Source organism: Scomber scombrus, chromosome 2 (genome assembly GCF_963691925.1).
Source record: "Scomber scombrus chromosome 2, fScoSco1.1, whole genome shotgun sequence".
Classification (NCBI taxonomy): Eukaryota; Metazoa; Chordata; class Actinopteri; order Scombriformes; family Scombridae; genus Scomber; species Scomber scombrus.
Window position 1 is genome coordinate 14,780,234 of NC_084971.1, and position 25,037 is coordinate 14,805,270.

At 40.2% G+C, this 25,037-nt stretch overlaps 1 protein-coding gene across 1 annotated transcript in view; it reads right to left on the bottom strand.

Moving 5' to 3' along the window:
• Window positions 1–25,037, bottom strand: part of LOC133993914 (alpha-1,6-mannosylglycoprotein 6-beta-N-acetylglucosaminyltransferase B-like) — a 120,895-nt gene that overhangs the window by 20,073 nt on the left and 75,785 nt on the right. Inside the window, exon 9 of the mRNA XM_062433050.1 lies at window positions 5,107–5,238. Within this exon, the coding sequence (XP_062289034.1) occupies window positions 5,107–5,238 (132 nt within the window). The remainder of the gene's footprint in view (window positions 1–5,106; window positions 5,239–25,037) is intronic.

Consider the following 25,037-nt stretch of genomic DNA (forward strand, 5'->3'; position numbering starts at 1 on the left):
TTCTCCGAGTGAATTAGAAAGAGAGATTCTTTTGCTGGTCATTCTTTCACATGCTGAATTCCATTACAAACTAAATAAGTAGTGTTGACACTTGCTCACACTGGCCCTTTCGGCAGGGGGCACCAGCCTGAATGCCCATTTCTCTAATACCTTATTTCTCATTGTGCCATTCCCTCATCTTCCGACCACATTGTATCCACTTGGACCCAAGGGATGATTTGTGGAGCACCAATGAAAATTGATTCTAACGTATGGCGGCTGCCTTACCTTGCCATACCCATAATTATTGCTTAGGACTCAGTCATTATGTAAACCAAACCAGATGAAAATTGCCTTCAACCAGTTTGACTCGCTATGACAGCAATTAGCTTTGCATTCAAGCATCTGTCATATTTAAAAAGAGACACCGGAAGTGATTATTTATATATTTTCAGGAGTTTTTATGTAGAACATGTGAAAAATCATATTATAACCAGTCAAGACAAGATGAAACCAAAATCTTGTTTGACATTTCTCAGATATTCCTGTCAATGACTGCAACATTCAAAAGGCAAGCCAATAAACTGACAATGATACTGCTCAGAAAGAAGCTTACAAAACCAGGCTTATCTTCAAGAGAGTCAAAAAAACATGCACTTATCTCTGTAGCCTTCCTTTGAGGCGACATGGATTTGAGTCTGGACAAAATGGTGTGTTTATATTTGTAAGGGTTACAGAAAGCTGCCAATGAATTATTAATGTTAAATGTTATTTTCACTTGTCTCATATTCTGCCCCATGTCCCTCTCTTCAACCTACGCTATCAAATATCGCCAGCTCTGAAACGGTGAAAATGTTTCTGCCCACAGATAAGAGATCCCGAAGGGAAACAAAAAAGAAGAGTGAAGGAAGAGGGGATAAGCGGAGGAGTAGCTGAGCTGAATATCTAACAGGAGATCAGAGTATGGGGCTAATCTGGGTTAAATTGCTGTTTAGTGAGGCTCAACAGTCCTCCTGGGTGAGGGGAATATGGCAGGGTGGTACATGGTCACCCACAGTCTACAGCTATAACTACGGGTGTATTAGAAAACTTGGCTAACAAACCATTTATCTTTTTACATTTTTGTTTGTGTTGCTGACCCAATAAACAGCTTAGAAATGTTAAACATGCTGAATTGGAACAGAATCTCTCTTTTTTACATGTAAAATTTGGATGCACACAACACAATGGTTTCTATATTAAATTTGGCTGCTTGTTTAATGGGTTATTTCTAATGTTTGCTCATTGCCTGATTAAAACAGGATAGTCCCACTTTGAACGCTTTTAACTTTCCCATATTAGTCTATGTGTACAGTCCAGAGGTTCTCCAAAAGGTCAGCAGTAAAATCCCTACACCACACCCCACATGGCAATAATGTGAAATGAGGGATATTTTCCCTTGCCTGAGTGAAAACATCACGCTACAGACTTGTCAACTGATTGCGAGAGTTTACTGCTGTCAACCTTGATGCTTTTGTCTCTCTGTCTGTCTTTTTCCTGTTTGCTCAGCTGTTTTGAGGGAAAAAAATGTCGTAGCCTTAAAGAGATAGACAGAATAATAGTTACTGTAAGATACCTGCAGGCTTTATGTACATGAAATGACAATTCTCTGTCTTCATGTTGAGGACCTAGGGTGTTTTTTCCTGATTACATGGGCAGTGAAATTAGTGGTCAAATGACTCTGTCTGATGATTTTGTTTAATTATTGGGTTATACAGTGCACCTTTATCTTAGAGGCTCCTCTCAGTCAAAGTTCAATGATGTGTATAATTCTCTTCCATCTATCATGTGCCCTCCATTATACCCATTAGTCTGCCTTAGACTCTGCAAAGTAGAACTACATGAACATTTTGTTGTTATCTTATGTAAAGCCATGGCACTTTTAAAAACAAATCTAATTTCAATGAAAAGTAGGGGGTTGGGGAAAGTTGGGGAAAACTCTGAAGCTGCAAAGAAGCCTAAGAGCACTTGACTTGAAACCCGTTGGAAGTGATTATTTAACATCAGAAAGATGGTCATCAGGCTAATAACTATTCTGTTTTCCTTAATTTCCTGAAAACCCAACATGTTGATGTTTTCATGTCATAACACACAAACTCAGCCAACAAAAAGACTTATTCTTTGAAAATTGAAGAAACATTTGGATTTTTGAAACTATGGCCTTTGGAGATGAAGCAACAGCAACTTATTGTTGCATAGAGTTGCAAACAGACTCCCAAGACAACAATAGCTGCTGTGAAGAATCATTATCCTAAATATTGTTGTAAATTAAAGTCAAAACAGTTACATAGTAACAGGTACTGTATGAAGCTGGGTCTTTGGCTACTTAAAATCAGCCTAAGATGTTAAATGTTACTGACTGTGTCCCCAAAGAGTCACCAGTCTCCAAGGAAGTACTGACACTCTAGCCTGTGTTGGGTCTTAGTAAGGTGTTTTTTTGCAGGTCATCCACTGCACATCCTGTCTGATCCGCCTCTATCAGAGCAGTAAATTCAGCATGCAGAGGAAATCAATATGCTAGTCCTATTATCAGATGAGTGGGTGTGATTTAAGACTATCTCCTATCGGCTTTCAGCATCTTAACAGCAGCACATGTGCACTGATACATCCCTGTGTGCAAACACATACACACACAGCACGACAACAACAACACCGACAACAACAACAACACACTGGACAGGACAGCACTGTGTTGTCCAGGCATAATAAATGAATGTGGATGTCTGTGGGAACATAAAACAAAAGTAATTAAAGGGAGCTGAAGGGCCCCAAAGCTCAGAGCACTTGATTAATGATGCCTTTCAGCGCACAAGGCTCAACTAGGCTGTTCTAACCTGACGAGGCAAGAGAGAGGGGAAGAGAAGGGGAGAGAGAAAGATGGAAGCAGAGAGGAAGAGAGGTGAATAGCTCTGTCATTGACCTGTTCTAAACCTCTGGGGCATTGTAGAATTGTTGGGTTAATATAAATGGATTGAGGCTCAAACACCTAGTAGGGAGATGTTGATGAGGGGAAATACAGAAAGAAATGCAGTTTTCTTGCTTTACAGTAGATCAATACAATGTAATGGTGTATGTTACATATCACTCAGCAAGTGTAAATGTAAGTGAATTCTTTATAGCTTAGTGTGTTAACAAATCTTCACCTTCTCAAGCCACAAAGAATTTAATACCCCAGGCATCATTCTTCATATCTTTGAAAATTACTGAGACGCATCCAATGTTTCTTGTTCCATTTGCATTCCTGAAACATTCAGATAATTCCTTCATGGCATGCTTCTGGCGAACAAAAGACTGTTTCTTACAAACCCTAAAAGTCACATCCTGTTAGGGAAAGCAGAAATCAAGACTGCACGGTAATGACGGAGTGGAGGACTGCTGACCTCAGCAAGCAATTAGACTGCTGGCTGACTGGCATCTTGTCTGGGGGAAATGTGTGTGTGTGTGTGTGTGTGTGTGTGTGTGTGTGTGTGTATGTGTGTGAGAGAGAGAGAAACAAATTGTGAGAAAGAAAGAGACAGCAAAACAGGTTGTATGCTGGGAAAATAGCTCCCCAGCCCACCCGTAATGCATTTTTTTTTTCATAATTGGATTTTAAAAATACATGGAGCGGTCCTTTGTATGTGGTGTTGGTTGAGTCCACATATCTTCTACCCCTCTGTTTTGTGGCATCTCTTCTTCTCTGTTCTGTTTTTTCTTCGTTGTGGTCATCTTTCTGCACACCTTCAACTGCGTTATCTCTTCTTTACTCTCTCTTTTCATTTTCATTCAGCCTCCTACTCACATGTGCCCTCTACTTTTTTATCTTCCATTGTTGCTTCTCTTCACTGGGAGCAAGAACAAGGGAAGCAAAATGTCAATTGCTGCCATCACATACAGAGGGTAGACAAAGGTTACAATTTATTGGACCAGGGACGATGAGAATGGGACAGAGGGGAGTGGCTGCAAGCTGTTTTAAAGGGGCTGGAGAGGACGAGACTCAAGCTGGACTTTCAGTTTTCGGTCTTTCTGAGGCAACAACATGGATGACCTCTGAACATTTAATGGGCTTGTATTGCTGTGCTCTGCAGGGTTGCGCGAATGAAATTTTATCAAATGCACTATGGCATTTTAAATTCTTGTTTTGGGTATTACTTCACTGCTTTGCTGCCTAGGTCTCATGACTGTCATGACCTAGTTTCCAAGTTGTTCCATCTTTGTAGCAACGCCAAAAGCCATTAAGCACACTTTTATAACAGTACTTACAAACACAAAAAAATAACTCTCAGAAAAAAAACCCCTCTCAGGCTGCTTCTATTTAATATCACACTAGTCTTTCGTCTTCTTTCTTGTGAGGCAGATATCTTTCTATCTATCTTTTTTTTTCCTGTTTTCCTTTTTAAACCACCGCCCTCCTGAAGACAGTGCGCCTCTGAGTGCATTCAAACACCAGCAATAATAGGCTGCTGAAACAGGGTTTGATTAGAAAGTGGTGCACACACAAACTTTCTGTTTATATGTATGTGTGTGAGAGAGTGGTGATTGAGTACATGCATGCCAGAAAGCATGCATGCTGAGTTGCCAATATCTCATATGCCTCCAATCTTGTACTACATGTGATATTTATCTTATTTTTGCTGTGCAGAGTAATGGTGCATGAAAGATGGTGTGGTGCCAGTTTGTGAGTGCGTGTAGTACATTGTGATGTTGTTCTATTTACATCACAGCATCTAAAATCATATGTGTTTGACAGACATTTTGCATTTTGAAGTCCTTTTAATGGATGAAGACGGGCGGTTACAGAGAGACAGTGTGTTTGTGTTTGTGTGTGTGTGTGTGTGTGTGTGTGTGTGTGTGTGTATGTGTGTGTTTGTTTAACAGAAAGTGTATGGATTTAACACGCTGAATGAGTTACAGTTAGACATCTGGATAGAGACTTGTACACCTTATTACCAGTAATAATTAATCCATAAACACAGCCAATGCCTGTCTGCCTGGAAACACACTGGCACACAGCTACAGACACACCACAGCTGAAGCAGCACACACATGCAAAAGACAATGGAAGCACTTAAACTAGTAGTCACACAAACACAAAGTGCATCTACTAACTTGTGTTTCTTGAGTGAAAGCCCCATGTGTTGCTTCATCTGCTGCAGGCCATGGTAGTCAGTGTAGATGAGGTCAAAAGGTAGTGGACCAATTAGTGGGCAACTGCCTCTGCCTGGGGGCACACCGAGGAAGCTGCAACAAAAATAAAACACTCATTTTATATAAGCAGAGAAACATGACAGACAGAAAAGAAAGGGTTGTACTGAAGTGCACATGGACTACACTTTAGCTTTCCAAGCCACTAGGGCATCCAAGCATTCATTATTAACTTGGACAAAAACTGTTATTTTATCTATGATGATAAGGTAAAGAGAAAGGAAGCATATAGCAGTGTATAGCTGGGAGTCAGATGCATTCATCGACTTGGGAAATGGAGTTGCTGAGGGTGTTGCAGTACTGTGTACAATCAGTGGTGGAAGAAATATACAGATACTTTACTTAAGCAGAAGTACCTATACAACAATGTAAAAATACTCCATAACAAGTAAAAGTCATGCCTGAAAAATCCTATTTTTAAAATTACATAATTATTAGAAGCAGAATGTAGTTAAAGCATTGAAGTAAAAGTAGAGGAAGTGGTGGTTTGGTTCTTTTGACTGATATTATTACGACATCATTAGATTGTTAATACTAAAGCATCAGAGTGTAAGCAGAATGTTACTGTTGCTGGTGGTGGAACTAGTTTGGACTACTTTATACAATTAGCTATAGTTAAGTTGTTCCCAACCCATGAGAGGCCATGAGATGAAAAAAGGGCAGAGCAGGACACCCCATGCGGGTTGATCTTGGGCTGGGGTTAGGGCAAGTGGCCTGGGGCCTGGACACCTCAGGCAAGTGGCCTGGGGCCTGGACAGACACGCAAATTTGACTGAAAGGCAGGACAGATGGTCGGTATCCCTTCAGAGGGCAACCAGGAGGACAACCAGATGTGCTGCTGACCGCCTAAGCTCCGGCAGGAGGTGGGCAAAGAGGTCACTGGAGGCAGCTTAATATTGGGGGTCTGACAGGTCGTCGGCTGGTGTGGTTGACAACTGGGAGTCTAGGAGCAGAGCAGGCTGTCTCAGTGGAACGACTGGTAGATAAGCGGGACAAGCCAGAGAACCAGGTGGCTGTTGAACCACAGGAACAGAAAGCTGCAGCATCACGGGAACTAGGAATTGATTGATCCATACATTTCTTTGACCTCATTCAGGATGCTGGGCCCATGTGTAGCCAGTTTGTGTTATTGACAGTGTCCATGGGAACTAGGGCTGGTGTTGGAAGAGCATAATCAGGCAAGAGGCTAGTCAACTCAGGTGCAGAAGTAGACTAAAGGCTAGCAGTCCCAGGTGCAGGCTGAATTGCATAGTTTTGGGGGAAACAGGATAGCTTGGCTGCTTTGAGCTAACAGGTTTGAAGCCAATTTGACATAGCGCCCAAACTGTGTGTTTGCAACATCACGTGATGCTTTTTACCCAAAAATACTTTTTCCCATGAACTTACATTGTGAAAGAGACAACTGTTAATCAGCGGATACATTTTCTTGTGCATCAAAACCCCAGCAAAATTCTTTGTTTCACTAGCAGACTTTGGTGTGATCACGATCATTGTTGAACCGTTTTGGCTTCATGTGCCACTGAGCAACTTTTTTTTATAGGATTGTGTTCACAAAGTCCTCTATCCACACAGGTAGCACATCTGTCGACTACTAACTGATGAAGTAAGAATAGACAGGTATAAATACACAAGGAGCTAATCACAGAACATGATACAGTTGAGTGGGGTAGGCACTGGAATAAAGAGGGAAAGGCAAGGATTGGTTAACAATGAAGACAATGAGGGTGTGACAGGCAACAAAAAGGGCAAGGCTAATGACACTAAACACAGAGCAAGAGTGGAGGGGAAAACAGCCTGAGCAGGACTACGGCAACACAGGACAAACAACTCAAAACATTATAAACTGACAAGAATAAAACCAAAGCAAGGCAGAGATAAAACTAAAGAAAACAACACCAAGCTCAAGCACAACACAACACAAAGAAACACAACTGGCAAATGCAGTTATCACAAACAACTTGTAAACCAGAGCACATAATGACAATCAATATGCAAGTGAACAACATGAAGAACCGTCAAACAACCTCAGCAACAACTGTAGCAACAAAGACTATGGAATGGCCAGTTGTGGGTATATGTGAGAAATCTGGTGTTAGTTTGATGGTTAAGTAGAGTTAACTTTACAAACTGAGTGTTCAGAGCAGTCTGAAGCCTGGGCTTTCCAGGTGACATTTTAGACGTTCACACCTGGTTTTGGAACTCTGACTATGTTTAAAAAATGACAGAAATGAAAATGACAAAAAGCATGTTATGTCCCCTTTAAAATGTGATTCTAATTCTTTATTGTAACATAGACCTATATATAGCTGCCCATAAGTTTTAATGTTTTGCGGCAAGGTTGTATTTTCTCAGCAGGGAATTTCTATCAACTGTGATAGAAACCTGATAATGGGTCTGTTTTTATCTTTGTCTGTCTTCCTTTCTTGCAACTATAACACTTTGCTACTTTCTGTTTTACTTTTGTGCTAAGCTTGCTGCAGAATTAGATGACCATAACATCAGTTTAATAATAAGAGTCCATATCATATTGTGTATATTGTTATTAGGTGGACAAGGCAATTTTGCACAAGAAATGAGGAGTAAGGATTTTGAATTTAAGAGCTTCAGTGTCCAGAAATGATACTTGATAGCAGTTGGAATAACCTGGAAAAGAAGCAGTGCTGAATTACACATTCCCAGCACCAGAAAAACAGAGGTTAGCATGAGCAGTGATAGCTGAGTAGACAAAGAGCACAGGGAGCTACAGAGACTGAGCTTCATTAGCAGAAAACCATTTGATTGGCGGATGATCTGAGATGTGCAGTTCAAAAACAGCACAGTAATGAGAAGAATTGTGCCACATTAAAATGTACATACGTATACATATGCCCCTTGTTGAAACCAAAGCCCCCAAATCCAGAACCCAGAGCTCTTGAGCTACACACCAACACAAGTGAGAGACAGTAAAGGCAGCACTATAAGGGCCAAAGTTGCATGAAGAGACATTTGAACAAGAATGAACCATAGTAGTCACTGAGGAACGACCACTATTGTTTTGTCTACCAAAATAATAAAGATCATTTGAGTGTCCTTAAAAAAAGATCTACATCTTCCCTTGTAGTGTATGGGTAAAGCTGAGTTCAATCAAAGTCAAGCTAGAGGGCACCACGGAGGCCTTTGGTAAATCATAATTCAAACAAACAGGATGAAAAGAGATGCATTTGTAATGACTTGGCTGAATTGTACCTTGCAGCAGAAGCAGCAGCAGCAGCCGCAACAACAACAGATGGTCAGTGAATTGAGAGAGACAGAAAATAGAAAGAAATACAGCTGATGTGCTCATGTTCTGTGTGTGTGTGTGTGTGTGTGTGTGTGTGTGTGTGTGTGTGTGTGTGTGTGTGTGTGTGTGTGTGTGTGTGTGTGTGTGCGTGTGTGTGTGCATTGCATGCTTTTTAAAATGTGTATGAGTATGATCTATACTCAGTGTCTCCACTTCCAACCCCCCCACCCCCCCTCCTTTGGTTACAACAAGACCCTCAATGCCACACACAGACAAACTTTCACAGTACAAACCAGAAGAAAACAGAAATTACACTAAGTGTGTGTTGTACTGTGTCCAGTTTAACATCCTTGTTTGACCCAGTTTCAACTCGCTCATCGACTGAGGGCTTCTCTGTTACCGTGCTGACAGACCTGCTATTAGATATCTGACCTGTGAGTGGTCTGTTAGCTCTTACTTAGCTCTTAGTCCTATGACAGATGAGGCCAAAGGCTAATGGAGACTGTAATGCAGTTTGTACCCCAGTGAATTTCATCTCGCTATGCTGGTTTTACATTGGAGTCTTTTTGACTGCACTTCTTATCCAAAGGGGCCATTTAATAGGGTGTCAAGGCAGCATTTAGTGTACAGGAGCTCTGCTGGTAGCTGCAAACCACCATCAGACAGCAGTGTGAACACTTGGATAAAGGGTTCAATGCAGCGATTGAACTGAAAAGAAAAAGGTAAACCAAAAACTGCACACCATGTGGTTTTTTTTGTCTGGTGTACAAAGACGAATGCTACTCATGGCAATTTGACAAAAATATTGTCAAAGTCAACTTGGTAACTTTCTCTGCAACTTTCAAATGTATCTCTCGGGCTTCACCAAGGAAGACTGTGAAATGTGTTAAGGTTAAGGTTGTAATTGTAAAATTAATTATTACTATTTTGTCAAATTGCTTCATCCAAAGTCGGGAATGAACTTTCATGCTAAAGTGGTAGCAATGAATATACTATTAGTCTCATTTCTCTGCATATGAATAAGGAAAAAGACAAAACTGAAAATCAAAGTTGAAATATTCCATATTTGTTCAATTTAGCCATCCGGTGTATTACTGTGAATATGAAATGTGCTGTTACAGATTATAACTATAAGTGGAAACATTACATCCTTGACTAAATTAAAATTAGGTGCCAAAATTAGTGCTGTTTTTTAGTTTAATGAATTTTAAGAGTACCCAACTTGTTTAAAGGGTTTTAATAAGTGTCTCTTACATATTAACTCATAATGGGAAATGCAATCCTTCAATTGATAAAATCACACAACTGAAATGTTGCATGCATCCAACTATTTAAAATGACACCTGCCATCTGTTCTTTGAAGCTCAAAACACATTATGGAACAGCATGATGGGATTTCAAGTGTGCACTTTGCCCGAACATTAGTGCCTTTCATTAGTGTTGTTTCCATTACCAATACAATGTCTGCCTCCATCCTTATAGATAGATTGCTAATTAACTTTTTAATGAAAAAAGTGTACAAAAAACTTACATAGATGTTAGGCCCAGGGCTTGCTTGGAAGAGCAGTGTATTTCAGTGCTTTGCTCTATTATCATGGCCTCAGAGGATTAAACAGATTATGTAAACAGAAAAAAAGGAGTCAGGTCAGTTTTGTCAAGTGTTCAGCATGGAAATATACATTTATGTCATTGGAGATTTGCAAGATCTTGGCACAATTATAATCAATTCAGGTGCTGAACTGTTCTTTTACAATTCAAGCAGAAGATAAAAAAAAAAACTCTCTGTGGTGTGGAAATGTATAGGGTTTTCAAAGTCTGAGACTGTGGGCCACCCCTCAGACAAAGCTTGGATAAAGCTGCCCCCCAAATCACACATTTAGTGTATTCTATGTGATCTTCTTTTGATAAGTAATGTAATAACTTTTCAGTTGCATTCACTGAGCCTCCCCTGAACATTTTTGGAGCCACCCTTTAGATGCCTACTTCCCACTTTGAAAACCTCTGGTATAGGATACCACACTGAGGACAGGGATATGAGAGGAAGAATACGTTCCAGAAGACGACAAGGAGGAAGAAAATGAAGTATGGACGTCTTGTCCTGTCAGTCCTATCATCGGATAATGAGCATACTCTCCAGCCCTCCTAATACAGTTTTCATACTGACTCCCACAGTCCTCTCTGGTTGCATATTCTCACATATTCCTTCTATGATAGAACACCTTCAGTCACATTTATATATATTGTTATTAAAGTCCCTAACACCTCTCTTCCTGTGAAAACCTCCTGACTTTGGACTGGAAGGCTGGGAGGTATGACAATGAGAGAAAGCTTAGAACAGTCTCAGACACACTACCAATACTTTCCAAATGAGACAAATCCAAATCTAGACATGAAATGGTGTTAACTTGCAAGGTATTCAATGAATGTGCTATTATTTCCAAAAGTAGATATGTTCTAATGAGACACATTTTGACAATTTTTTTATTCCAAGAGACTTCAAAATACTCAGTTTAGGAAGACAGGTGGAGGTTGTTTGCTGACAGTAGGTTCTGAAATTATAGACAAATCCTTTTTGTCATGTAAATAAAAAACGAAATCCTTCTCTCTGACTAAATTTAATTCATGTATCAACACATTGTATCACACAACCAACTGCAAACGCACTTGGGGACAGATTTAACAAGTGGCACAAATGTGTGCAGTTTTCATTGAGTTTGCAGTGGCAATCTATGTGTATCTAGCATCTGATTTACTCGGAGAGCAGCTCACATTACTACAAAATGCTACTCATACATGTGTGGTTTCACAATATTTAACACACACTGTACCTAATTACAGCAGTCAATAAACACATTCATGGGAAAGAAAACGTGATGAAGTGCTATATTAAGACAAATCAAAGGCACACAAAATATCCACAAGCCAATGCAACCAGTGAATACATAATCAATCCCTGTTAACATGTCCTCTCCCAAATACATATAGAATGAGGAGAGAGACACACCTTGCAGAAACTTGCACAAATTACACGCAAATCGTGTGTCTGTTTGATAAATACATGCTGTGTCTAGACAGAATGCGTCACATCTGCACCTGAAAAACAAGCACAAAAGCCTTAAATCTAGCCCACATGGTTCCATCAAATGCAGAACAAGCTGTAATTCCTGATGATCATTTAACCACCTCTGGTTATTTATTGAGGAAAGTCAGTAATAACATTATATGTATTATCCATTTTCATTATACAAAACTGGAGCTCAGTCAGTTCTTTTGTTTGCCTGCAGATGGCTATCAGTCCTCTCTGTCTGTCTGTCATAAGAGAGAAGAGGGGGGCAATGCAGTCAGAAAGAAAGGGCTTGGATAATTGCTGTACTGCTAATAGGTATTCAGAGGAACAATTGATAAAAAAGACAAAAAAACAGAGAGAGAGAAAGAAAACTGGATAGGAAAGAAAAAAGAAAAAACAAACTGTATGTGTAAACAGCTGAGAAAACAGCAGCACGACAAGCACACAAGCATCTATTTGGTTCCTTATTTTCCATCGGCAGCCTGTTCTTCCCATTATTCTTCTCTAATCCTTCTCTTTTGACAGCTATTCAACCATAGCATATCGGCCAAGAGTGAAAATGATTTGTTTATTTTTGAAATAGACCAATTGTTTTTTTCTTTTTTGTTAGGGAACACTGTAGGACATTTGTTCACTGCTGAAAGTACAGCTACCTGTCTTCAGGATGGTATACTTTAAAAATGTTTTTTTACAAACCTCAACTGAACAACAGCTGTTCATTAAATTCGCCCTTTGATAAAAGGTTGGTACAGTGTGAACACTCTGCTCACACCTTGTACTGCACAACTGTATGGTCAACTAAATTTGGATGTACTGCTAATTAGACACACTGTCCCTTTGTTAGGGGGCGTACAATGTCATGCTTGTAAAATGAGTTGTGGTTGCGGTAAGGTGGCTGAAATAACTGTCCCATTAGTACAGTGAGGTTAATTTATATTGCAAAATATATTTGTATTAGTAAAACTTTAAATTTACCATCCTATGTACCTATTTAGCCTTCCAAAGCTAAGGTTTCATGTGGGGCTTTTCCATTATACAGTTCTAGCACTACTCGGCTCAACTCGACTTGACTCTACTCGGTTTTGGTACGAGGCACGTTGTTTTCCATTACTTCATAGTACCTCCTCAATGTGGGCTGGGTCGTCATAGCACGGCTGCGTGAAACTTCCGCGACTTCGTTTTATACGTGACACAAACACATAAACAATGGAGGACATCGAGGCAATGGTGTACTTGCTGCTCGGTCTGTGGCTTTTTGTCACACACAAAGCAAGAGAACAGTACCGAATCACTGTAACGCTGTTGCCGGTATTTAAAAATGGCGGCTTTGATTCTTGTGTGGGACGTCATGCTCATGACTCTTCCAGTGACAACACTCTCTGACCAATTAGTGGCCGGCAGTCTGTTGACGTCACATTTTAGTATCGGCTCAGCTCGCTTGGAACCTCGCCAGAGCAGGTACCAAAAAAGTACCAGGTACCAGGTACTATCCCTAATGGAAAAGCAAAAAAACTGAGTCAAGTCGAGTCGAGTAGTGCTAGAACTGTATAATGGAATAGTCCCATTATTCTATCATCAGCAAGCTTTCAGACAGCTGTCATCAAACTATTTATTAAAAACTAGAGTTGAAACTTTTTTTTCTTTTTTAAAGGTGATTGAGGAAAAGCAAATACAAAGTCAGTTTAAAAATATCCAGATACACACAGTATAAGCATACAATACAAAACCAGAACACCTTACTCAAATGCAACTGGGTTATGGCTCAACCGTTGAAACATATAGAAGTCATACAGCATATGGTATACTTCAACATTAAGATATCAAAACATGTACAAATTCTGACAAGAATCTCCTCTGAGATTCAACATATTCAAGACATCAAAGATAAACACACTGGCACACACGCGCACACACACACACACACACACACACACACACACACACACACACACACACACACACACACACACACACACACACACACACACACACAGTTAGGATGGCAGCCATCCCAGAAGCAATTCCAGTGCCATGCAGGGCCACACAGGAGTCCAATTACCGAAGGTTCTCTTGTCTCCTGGCTGGCATGTAGTCAACGAGCCCTCAGAATGAACGGACGCACGCACGCATCCACACACACACACACGCAAGTACGTGCACATGGGCAATGAAGTTGCATTAGCATGAGAATACATGAGTAAGGAAGGGCAGGAGAGCAGCGTACCAATTAATGTTTCATCTCTAATGTCCAATTAAAGACAGTCTTCACAAGAAGCAACCAGCTATCCTAAAGAAAAAAACAGGATAATCTTCACAGTGTTGCTCATGCATTTATGGACACTGCACCAAATTGAAAGCAATGCAGCATGGTCCATAACTTATGAAACATGTTCAACAAGGCACTGTCCACTGCTGACAGAACAAACACTAGCAAAAGTAGAAGTTCAAAGACATCTGTAGAGTGTGGCAAAAGCAGGCATTCCACTGCAGTTATTAATCAAACTGAAGTGTATTGGTTGTTATGAAAGAAGAGCACTGATGGGAGTTGTCCTCAAACCTCCAAGTACAGTATAATGTGTCTATTAGAGCTGGGTGAGATTTAAAGATCCAGACATGTTTTTAGACATATAAAAAATACTCCACTTGGAAAAATATTGTGTGTCTGAACTGTTTTGTCCACAAAAAAAATCACAATTTAGATAGGCAGTAAGACTTGTACATGTTTATAGAGCTACAGTGTACTCTACAGGAATGAGTCATAGAAATGCAGCTCAAAATGTTTTAGTGGGACTGTATATAGATGCATTTCAGTGTTGTTTTGATTTCAATCTTATCAACATTCCCAGATTTCAGGAACAGCTTTAAAAACTCTTTGTTTATGCTGTATATGAACAATCAATAGAAACTCAGTGAAACGCTTGGTGTGTGTTTGCAGTTTCTGTGTGTGTGACTAGTTATGCTTTCCGGTGCAAGGGGCATTCAATAACACCATGACTGTATTGATCTCTTAAGGAGCAATTTAGCAGAGGTGTTATTAAATGCACAAAAGCATAAAATGAGCAATAACGCACATTCCTTTGTATTTCTTGTGGACAGCATTGGTCTATTATTGTTTATGTAGTGTGTAGTGTGTGTGTCTTGGTCAAGCGGTGCAAAAATATCATATCTACAGATATTTCATTCTTTCTCACTCCTGCTCCTCGGTCTGTACTCATTGTATTAGTTACAATGTAGAGGTTATTGTTCTGTCTCTCTGTCTGGTCAATGGTGGTTGTGTGTGTGTGTGTGTGTGTGTGTGTGTGTGTGTGTGTGTGTGTGTGTGTGTGTGTGTGTGTGTGTGTGTGTGTGTGTGTGTATGTGTATGTGTGCGTGCGTGCGTGCGTGTGATTGTGTCTGTGTGAGAAAACACTGAGAGAACGGATGATCCATATTGGCCAAAGGGATGTAAGCGATGTACTGTTTGCATGCAAGTGTTTGTGTAAAGTTTGTGAGTATATGTATTTGTACTACATAAATAATGTGTGTGTGTGTGTGTGTGTGTGTGTGTGTGTGTGTGTGTATGTGTGTGTGTGTGTGTGTGTGTGTATTTGTAATACACAAATTTGAAGGGCATTCCAATCAATGTTGTCAGCTAATGTCATCCCTGCTGTCCTGGCTGACAGAGGGCGAGACAGGGTCAGTAGTGAGAAGCCGATAGTAGCAGCTGAGACTGTGACAAGCACTTCAGTGTGTTTGTGTGTGCTATTGCATACACTACTACAAAAGATTTCCAAACGTAACCGCTGATGGTCATGTTTAACATCATATTCAGATTAAATCTAAAATTTGATTTTGACATTAGTGGGAACATAAAAGTGGGCTGCATGGCCCACCTGGAAGCTAAAAGATAAATAACAATACAAATAATGATATTAATAATATTGTTAACTATATCCACACAATAAATACAAACAGCTCAGTGTTTACTGCCTTACTTCTATTTGAGGGAGCCAAATAAATGCCTATGCCTGTCTTTAACAGAAATGAATTGCTGGCATATTTGTTTCACATCAATATTGTCAAGTTTGTCTTGCTGGATGTGACACACATTGTTGTTTTGAGCATGTATTCAGTCTCCTGACAACACCGAAACATATTTCAGCCTCAGCCAATGAGACTGGGATGACTAAAAGCAGCCTGGCAAGGCTTTCAACTTGATCAAACAGGTCTCTCACTTCAACTGCTATTCCTGTCACAATATTAGCCACTTCAGCACTAGATTTGAAAGTGTTTTCAGACTGAAACATGGCCAGTTTGACTTTTACATTCCCCCTGTTCAGTTCTGGATACTGATCAACAATGATATTCACTTCTTCAGTCTGTCCAGTTTTCTCCAACTTCTGTACAGTATCTAGATCTGGTTGGTCGAATTTCTCCATAAACTGAACATCTATACAGTCTAGCATTTTGTAGAATTTTGTAAAGCTCCTCATGTGACGTGGGAGTGTGCTGTATCGCCCCAACCAGTGTGTTGTTTTAATGTCTGTCTTTGGTGAGGAATCTGAATTGGCTCAGTCCAAAATGGATCTATCATTGCCACTGCATTGTCAAAGCCTCTTGAAAGCTTTCCTCATTCCTTTTGCCTTGTAAAGTGGATCTGATACACTGTATTGCACCTGTCATTCCTACAGTACTTCCGATCTGTTTTTTGCAGGGACTTGATCAGACACTCAAGTTCCTCAATCACTCCTAATGCCAAAATAAGTCCAACCACAGTTTAACCCTTTTGGAACCTCTCTCACAGTCTATTTGCCCTCACACATGTGTTAGATACATTTCATGTCATCTCCTCCAAGCAATAAAAAAACAAAATAAAACACTTTCCTACTGAGACTGCCTTGATAGCTTTTCCTTGCATTGTCCACCTGGTTGGGCACACTGGTCTGAGTGATGGCGATAGTCCCTCTGAACCTGTTGCTACTGCTGAAAATATGGCTTGAATTTTCCAGACTGTTGGCTTAATATCCCTTGCTCATGGACCCATAGCAAGGCATCACGTATCAAAGGACTGGCTTGACAGACTATGCAATCAAGCTAAGACAATGTGTCCCACAATGCACACACAAAGCCAACGGCTGCTGTGTCTTCACTTCTGCTTGTGCTCCTTAAAGTCTTCCTGACATATTGGCAGCACCATCATATGTCTAACCCCTTAAACCAGACACATTAATATTTAGTCTCAAGAGGAAATCAACAAGCAGTCACAGAAGACCTCATACAAACCGACAAAAACCTCCTGTGGCACCAGGTCATGGTCCACATATCTAAAACATAAAGACTCTTGCCATTTTCCTGAGACATCTTGAGAGCCATCTATAATGATTGAGTACTGCAAAACTGGTAGAGACCAGATGGATAGTGCAATACTCCTGACAAAATAATTGCCTAATAGTTTTGCAAAATCTCATTTTGCACTGGAGGAGAGGTATAGTCATGACAACAGGATAGCCAGCCAGAGGGACAGGCATCATCCTTGGCTCTGGATTTCAAAGCTGAAATAGATTCCCGTCTTGCATCTCAAGGCCTGGTATTTTCTTCTTGTTTTGTCCAGGCACTTGAGAGTTGTGAATCTATTGGGGTTGCTTCTTGAGCACTAACTGTGACTGCGTGATGGTGGGATTTACTATTCTGGTGGCGTTCAAAACTAACAAGAGCATTCTTCCAGTTATTGTATTCCTTTGAGAAGAATGCGGGCGCTGCCTTTTTGGACAGTGTACTTTTCTTTATAGTGTTCTATATTTTCACACAGTGAGAACAGAGAATTCCCTTCTCAGTGGGGCTACAGTTAAGTCATGGATACTGCTTGTGCCAACTGTCATGAACATGGAGGACCCTATTTGACAGCTTTTGAACTGCAAAGCTTTTGCAGTGAGGTTGGTTTGGCTTGACTTTAATGTACAGAATATCTCCAGTTCTACACTCTTCGTCAATGTCATCACTCTCACTGCTACTCACTCTGTTGCTGTTTACAGCTATATCAGCTTCCTGTATGTCACTGTATGCAATTAGCCACTCTGTATCAACTACTGCAAAATATAATACATCTATACACTGATTAGGCTAGTCCCCACTTATTTCATATATTACATAGACTATATATACACACATTATCAAAACAATGTATGACGTTGTGTCTCTTTTGTTCAGCTTCTTTTATCAGGGAAATGTTTGCTCTTACAGGCTGATCTCCTAATTTTGTTTTGATGTCTTTATACCTGACCTACTGAGATTAATCATGCATGCAAATGAGTTCAAGCAAGTGGTCTCAACAATCTTTTCTGCTGCCAGGAAAGAAAACAAATATGGAAAACAATATGGTAATTAGTTACCTGTATTTCCATATAGGAGTGTGGTCAAGCCAAGAGAGCAACATTAGAGAATAAAAATAAATAATACAACAAACCTGAATGTCTGAAACTTTTATCAGGATTTTTTGCAGACTCAAACACAACACTTCTAGGTGTTTTTTTTAATGTTTTGTTCTTGGTGTACACAATGTGTATGTTACTTACTGACTTTAAACAATTTCATCAATGGGTCGATGCAAAAATCAAACAGTGCAACCAAAAATATTAGTCCTAAATATCATGGGGATGTTGCCATGGTGTTGCATAAGGCAACATCAAAAAGTTTCTGCCTGGTAGGGTTGAATTTGGTTAAAAAGTTTATCACCGTGACATGATGACAAAATTGGGCAACACCAGTTTGATCCTCTCATGTGTGGACCCTGGAGGCGGCTATAGGCAGTATAATACCCAATTTAGAAGACAAGTCTACTTTAAATGAAATTACCTGAGTGATGTGTGTGTGATTGTGTAGACAGTTAGAATATAACAAATCCTGCCCAAAAAAGTGGACCCTGTTTTAAATCAACATGTTCTTAATTCTGAGCTCAATCAAAAGAAAGCTGGGCACACACACACACACACACACACACACACACACACACACACACACACACACACACACACACACACACACACACACACACACACACACACACACACACACACACACACACACACACACAAACAAACACACACACACACTCTCAAACATCCATGTAATCATCTGTTTCCATATCCGACTCTGATTACACCCAGGGGATGGAAATCTGTGTATGTGTAGGCAAAGTTTTTGTTACTTGAGACACACATGCACGCATACAGATACGTTCATACCGTTCAACACAATCTTTTACACACAAGGTCTCACATGCACTGAGAGACACACGCACACAGCACTGCTAGAAGCAGCTGACAGGCCCCAGTTATCAGCAAAGGCAGGGCACACTAGATAAGGGAGCTGCAAGGCATCATAAACACCAATACACAAAGAGAGAGAGAGCAGGGGGAGGGATGAATCAGAGATGAAAGAGGGAAGAGGAAAAAATTCAACACTCCTGTCAGAGATAATAAAATTCTCAGATGAAGAGCTACAGTAGAGAGAGGGAGAATTAGAGACGCATGGAGGGGAAAGGAAGACAGAGTAAAAGATGGGGCAGCAAGGTGAAGGGAGAAATGACAAGTGAGACACAAGGAGTAAGAGGAGAGAGAGAGAGAGAGAGAGAGAGAGAGAGAGAGAGAGAGAGAGAGAGAGAGAGAGAGAGAGAGAGAGAGAGAGAGAGAGAGAGAGAGAGAGAGAGAGAGAGGAAAAACAAAGCAGGAGTGAGTGAGAAGATAAAAGAAGAGGGCTAAAAAGAGAGGAGGAAGGGAGAGACAAGAAGAGAAAAAAATGAAATCAGGTACTGCAGAAAGAAATACAGGGGATGCACGATACGGTATCCGGTACACCAATATTTTCCAACTCGGTTTGACCGACTGTTGATACCAATACCAACATATGCATTTTTCCCCCCACCTGGCTTAGCAGACACTGACATGCAATCATAGATTGTACTAAGTCTGATTAAAAGAAAAAAGGAAAGAATAAATTAGGAAGACTGGAGTGAATGGACTTGTCAAGTCGGTGGAGCAGTAAAGGTTTCGAGACAAACAGGATTATTGCGTAGGATTCAATGTCTCGTACACTCTCCACCTAATATGCTGGTTGCAAACAGCCGTCACAAACCAAAAAGGAGAGGAAGAAGTTTTTTCAGAGTGGTACATCCTGTCAATGGATTTCCTACCTGTGCAGCTGAATATAGCAGCTCCTCAACAAATTATTTTACCCTGATAGTCTGAGTGCTTCCTCCACAGGGAGACTAGGCTAGCTGGGAAGCAAGCAGAGTTTTAGATGCAGCATTGCCAGAGAGAGCACAGCCAGCTAGCCTTCGCCAGTCCCCCAGCTAACCCCAGCTCTCTGTGTGGATCCAACAAGGGCACCGGCTCCTGGTTTATTATTCAGATTAAAGTAGGAAGAAGCAGCAGGTCTCTCGGGCAGCTGAGTGCAGAGGAAGCACCAAGATCGTTGGGTGAAACAGTCTGTGGAGGGAATCACAGTCAGGCAATTGAGAAGAAGGCGACAAATCGGCCTGTCATATCAGCAGAAATGTTCATTTCAGGCCGATGCCGATACTGATAATGTGCCAATGTGTGTCCCTAGTTGAAACAGGTAAAAAAAGAGGATTCAAAGGGGTGGGTGATATGAGTTTCTGAAAGAGAACAATGCTGACAATGGAGTGATAATAACAACAGAAAATACACCTCAGTAACCTCCAAGATTTGACTTTGGTCTCTCGATTAAATGTAAATTTACAGATTTAAACATGCACGTGCACGCACGCACACAGACACAGACACAGTCACAGACACATACACATACACATACACATACACATACACATACACATACACATACACATACACATATACACACCCCTTGCTAATAAAGCCTGCTCCTGCTTTGTCTCCCAAGTCGTCAGGCAGTTTGCTGTTTTCCCTACATCAGCAACTACTGATCTAATCCCACTAAATCAGGAAGAATAAGAGCTGGCATTGGTTGTGAAGGAGGAAATTGAGGGAACTGAAAACGCACACACAGACGTATACACCACGTGAGACTGCACAACACACATACACAATATTAACCATAGAAGTTTCAGATTTTATTTTACAGCAACTATGTGTAACATGTCATCCTGCTGATAGGGGTTGAACATTTCCAAAAAAGTCCTCACGTTAAACTGACTCCACAACAGAGAAGACACAAGAGTAAATCTCTTGCTCCGTGTAAAAAAGGCAGGACACTCAGGTTTATTGCTGCAATATGCATTCTGGCTCTGTTTATGTGATCAAATCTGTGATGGGTGAACAAATCTGAGCACAGACTGTCGGTGACCTATTAGATAATTGATGATTGTGAACGCATTTATAAGGAACATTCAATATCACAAACAACTGTATGCCAATACAGGACGAGGCTGGAGAGGTGGATATAGTTACATTTCTGAAACAGCAAGGGCAGAGGCGTTGTTATATGCAGACTGAATGAGAACCAAAAGAGGAAGCCATCGACATACGTACATGGTTGAAGGTTAGGTTTATATTGACTATATGTGACTATGAACTGACTTCTGAGCCTGCCTCAACTACAGCTTCGTGAAATGGGACAGACCAATTGATAAATTAGAGCTGAGCTGAGGTCCCAGGCAGGATTAAAATCCACCATATATTTGAATTTAACTCGACAAAGATGGAAAGATTCTGAGAAAAAACAAAAAAGTTGAGTCTGTTGGATGAGTTTCTGTAGGACATAGATATTATAGACTCTCATATATCTGCTCACATCTCTCCATCAGACAAATGGAGCAGAAACACAATGTCTGCTGTGAGCAGTGTCTGTATGCATTAATCCTGAAAGCATCCACAGAAAGAACTGCCAGTGTGAATAACTACCTTCCTCTCCTTGAGTTCACTTATTAACCAGAATTCTCCCCACAAACCAGTAATACAGTAATATGGGTCAGACCTGTGTGCCCATAAAGGAATAGGCTAAAGTTAGACAAAGTGGGAAAGGTGAGAGAAAAGACAGCCATCTATTTAGATTTAGTGAAATCAACACCTTCTTGACTCAGCCTAATTTCAAGCTTGGCTGCCCTAAAATGGCCCAATTTTCTCCTGGAGAGGGCTCAGAAATATCAGGCGTACTGACATCAGTTTGAGCCCAGCTTTGACAGCCTGTCATTTTTTAAACCATAACGAAGAGAGGAGACACTGACAGTATCATTGAACAAAATGTTTTGGGTTCTCGTGTTAACTCTTAACTCTAAGGATGCCAAGTACATAGGCACCAAAACTAATTATGCTTGACTTTAGTCACAGCAGCTGCACTCTCTTCTCAATGAAAACATAGATAACAAGGGCTCTGATATAACTAACAAGCACTGTCAAGCTTGCTAGAGTAAAATGTGGATAATAAGAGGTTTCTGACCCCATTTTTTGGCAGTGCTTGGCGCAGACGAGAGGAATTGGTGTTTCTGGTTTGAATGTAAATTAACTTATTTTAGGTCATTATTTTTCAGATAAAATTAAATCCTTTAATGTCTGACCTAGTACACAGATAAAACTACACTCATAATGAATCAGTGATATAAGTCAAAATAAAATGACTCTGTGAGAAAATTGAGGATTAGAAGCCATGTGAGAACTTATGTGATCTTCTACCAAGTTTAATTTCACAACGCAACTAACTGATGACCTATCTATTGATATTTTCTTTTAATGCATGACTGCATATTTTTCCAACATCAAAATTGATGACTATGTGCTTACTCTGAAGGTGAGGCACACTAATTTATCTGTAGTGGTTATGCACCATTTATCAGTAGTGGTCATGAGAACCAATTAAGAACCATTATGTGGTTCATAATCTATCAAACCAGGGCTCATTATTTCCCTCATCCGAGAAGGGATTTAGTACAGCCTCACCTTGCAGTATCTATGACATTTTATTAGATATTTCACTAAATGAATCCACCTTTTATGTAGTTTCATTCAGGTAGTTTCACTTGCAAATTACCTGTGCCTTTACAAACTAGTAGGTTTGATAAACTTGTTAGGTTAAAAAACAAACAAACAAACAAACAAACTTGTTTTAGAGCTTGTCCCATATGAATCCCATATAAATCTCATATGAATCTTATATGAGCATAGTTTTGTTCAGTCACAGGCCTCCACTACCTCACCGTGAATTACACTCAGTCAGTAGACTCACCTACATTATAGCCACAAATTTTCCATGTATGGTGTTTAAGCCAAAATGCACATCAAGATGTGATTATGTTAGCCAAGACAACAGCAATAGTCTACCGAGGGCAAGAGAGCTGTAATTGATCAGATAGACAGACCATAGCTTGTTCACCCTGTGCACAAATACTGTTCTGTCTTCTATGTTGTTTCAAAAGGCTGTTTTTGGGCAAAATTAACATAAATACAGGTTAGCGACAACAGCTGTGTGAACTGTTACCTCGACAATTGAATTGAGTGATAGCAGAGAAAGATGGAGATGACAGAAAGTAGTCTGACAGACTGTTCAGCCTTCGTTCGGTCCCCTTTTTTTTTCTGTGATCACGTATACTGCATTTAATACAGATGTACTCACAATGTAGTTGTTGTCATTTGCATATTCATGTTTCTTTTGTTAGAGAAAGGCAGAGGTGAAATAAAGCTCTGCTTGATTTTACTGCCACACAGCTCCTCACTGGGCAGCTTACATCATCGTTTTATAAAACCTCTGTTTTCCCCAAACACAATGAAACACAGAGCCAGCATTTTCAAATTTACACACAGGAGAAGCTCTATTTCAGGGGAGAGAGATGCCTTTTTTAGTATGGACAAAGGGCTGAAACAGAGAGAAAAAGATATGTTTACAAATGTAACTGGCTTAGTGTGGATGTCTAAGAATACTACTACTACTACACTTTATTTAAAAAAGATCAATACAGATGACACATTTAACAATCCCTACAGGAGTTTAAAATTCATAAGAAAAAAAGAAAAAAAATCACACCCCTGATTGAGTTATGATTCAGACCTGTGTCCGATGCATTACTACTAGGGATGGGAATTGATAGGTTTTACTGATACTAGTGCAATTATAGATTCTGCTTATTGGTCTGATTCTTCATCGATTCCATTATCAATTCCTGTTCAATTTTTTTTGTGGAAAAAAGGTTGGCCAACACAGGTTTTCAGTGACAATGCAACTGTTTTATTATCTCCTCTGTTTATCAATTCAATGACCCTGCATACAGATGAATATATGAAACATAACTGGTAGGTAAAATAAATGGTCTGCAGCCAAAACTTAACTGAATTAATTAATTTCAGAGCATCTTATAGTCTCCTGCCTCTATGAGAATAACAAAATAAGAGGGAGTGCCCCGCTGTTATTATATATATATATATACACACGTGGACAAAATTGTTGGTACCCCTCTGTTAATGAAAGAAAAACCCACAATGGTCACTGAAATAACTTGAAACTGACAAAAGTAATAATAAATAAAAATGTACTGAAATTAACCAATGAAAATCAGACATTGCTTTTGAATTGTGGTTCAACAGAATCATTTTAAAAAACAAACTAATTAAACAGGCCTGGACAAAAATGATGGTACCCCTAGAAAAGATTGAAAATAATTTGACCATAGGGAAATGTTAAACTAAGGTGTGCCCTCTAATTAGCATTACAGGTGTCTTCAAACTTGTAATCAGTCAGTCTCCCTATTTAAAGGGTTTCAAGTAGTCACTGTGCTGTTTGGTGACATGGTGTGTACCACACTGAACATGGACCACAGGAAGCGAAAGACAGAGTTGTCTCAGGAGATTAGAAATAAAAATTATAGACAAGCATGTTAAAGGTAAAGGCTATAAGACCATCTCCAAGCAGCTTGATGTTCCTGTGACTACAGTTGCACATATTATTCAGAAATGTAAGGTCCACAGGACTATAGCCAACCTCCCTGGACGTGGCCTCAGGAGGAAAATTGATGACAAATTGAAGAGACGGATAATACGAATGGTAACCAAAGAGCCCAGAACAACCTCCAAAGAAATTAAAGGTGAACTCCAAGGTCAAGGTACATCAGTGTCAGATCGCACCATCCATCATTGTTTGAGCCGAAGTGGACTTCATGGGAGACGACCAAGGAGGACACCACTGTTGAAACCAAATCATAAAAAAGCGAGACTGGAATTTGCCACAATGCATATTGACAAGCCACAAAGCTTCTGGGAGAATGTCCTTTGGACATATGAGACAAAACCGGAGCTTTTTGGCAAGGCACATCAGCTCTATGTTCACAGACGCAAAAATGAAGCATACCAAGAAAAGAACACACTTTGAAACATGGAGGAGGCTCGGTTATGTTCTGGGGCTGCTTTGCTGCATCTGGCACAGGGTGTCTTGAATCTGTGCAGGGTACAATGAAATCTCAAGACTATCAAGGCATTCTGGAGGGAAATGTGCTGCCTAGTGTCAGAAAGCTTGGTCTCAGTCGCACGTCATGGGTCTTCCAACAGGATAATG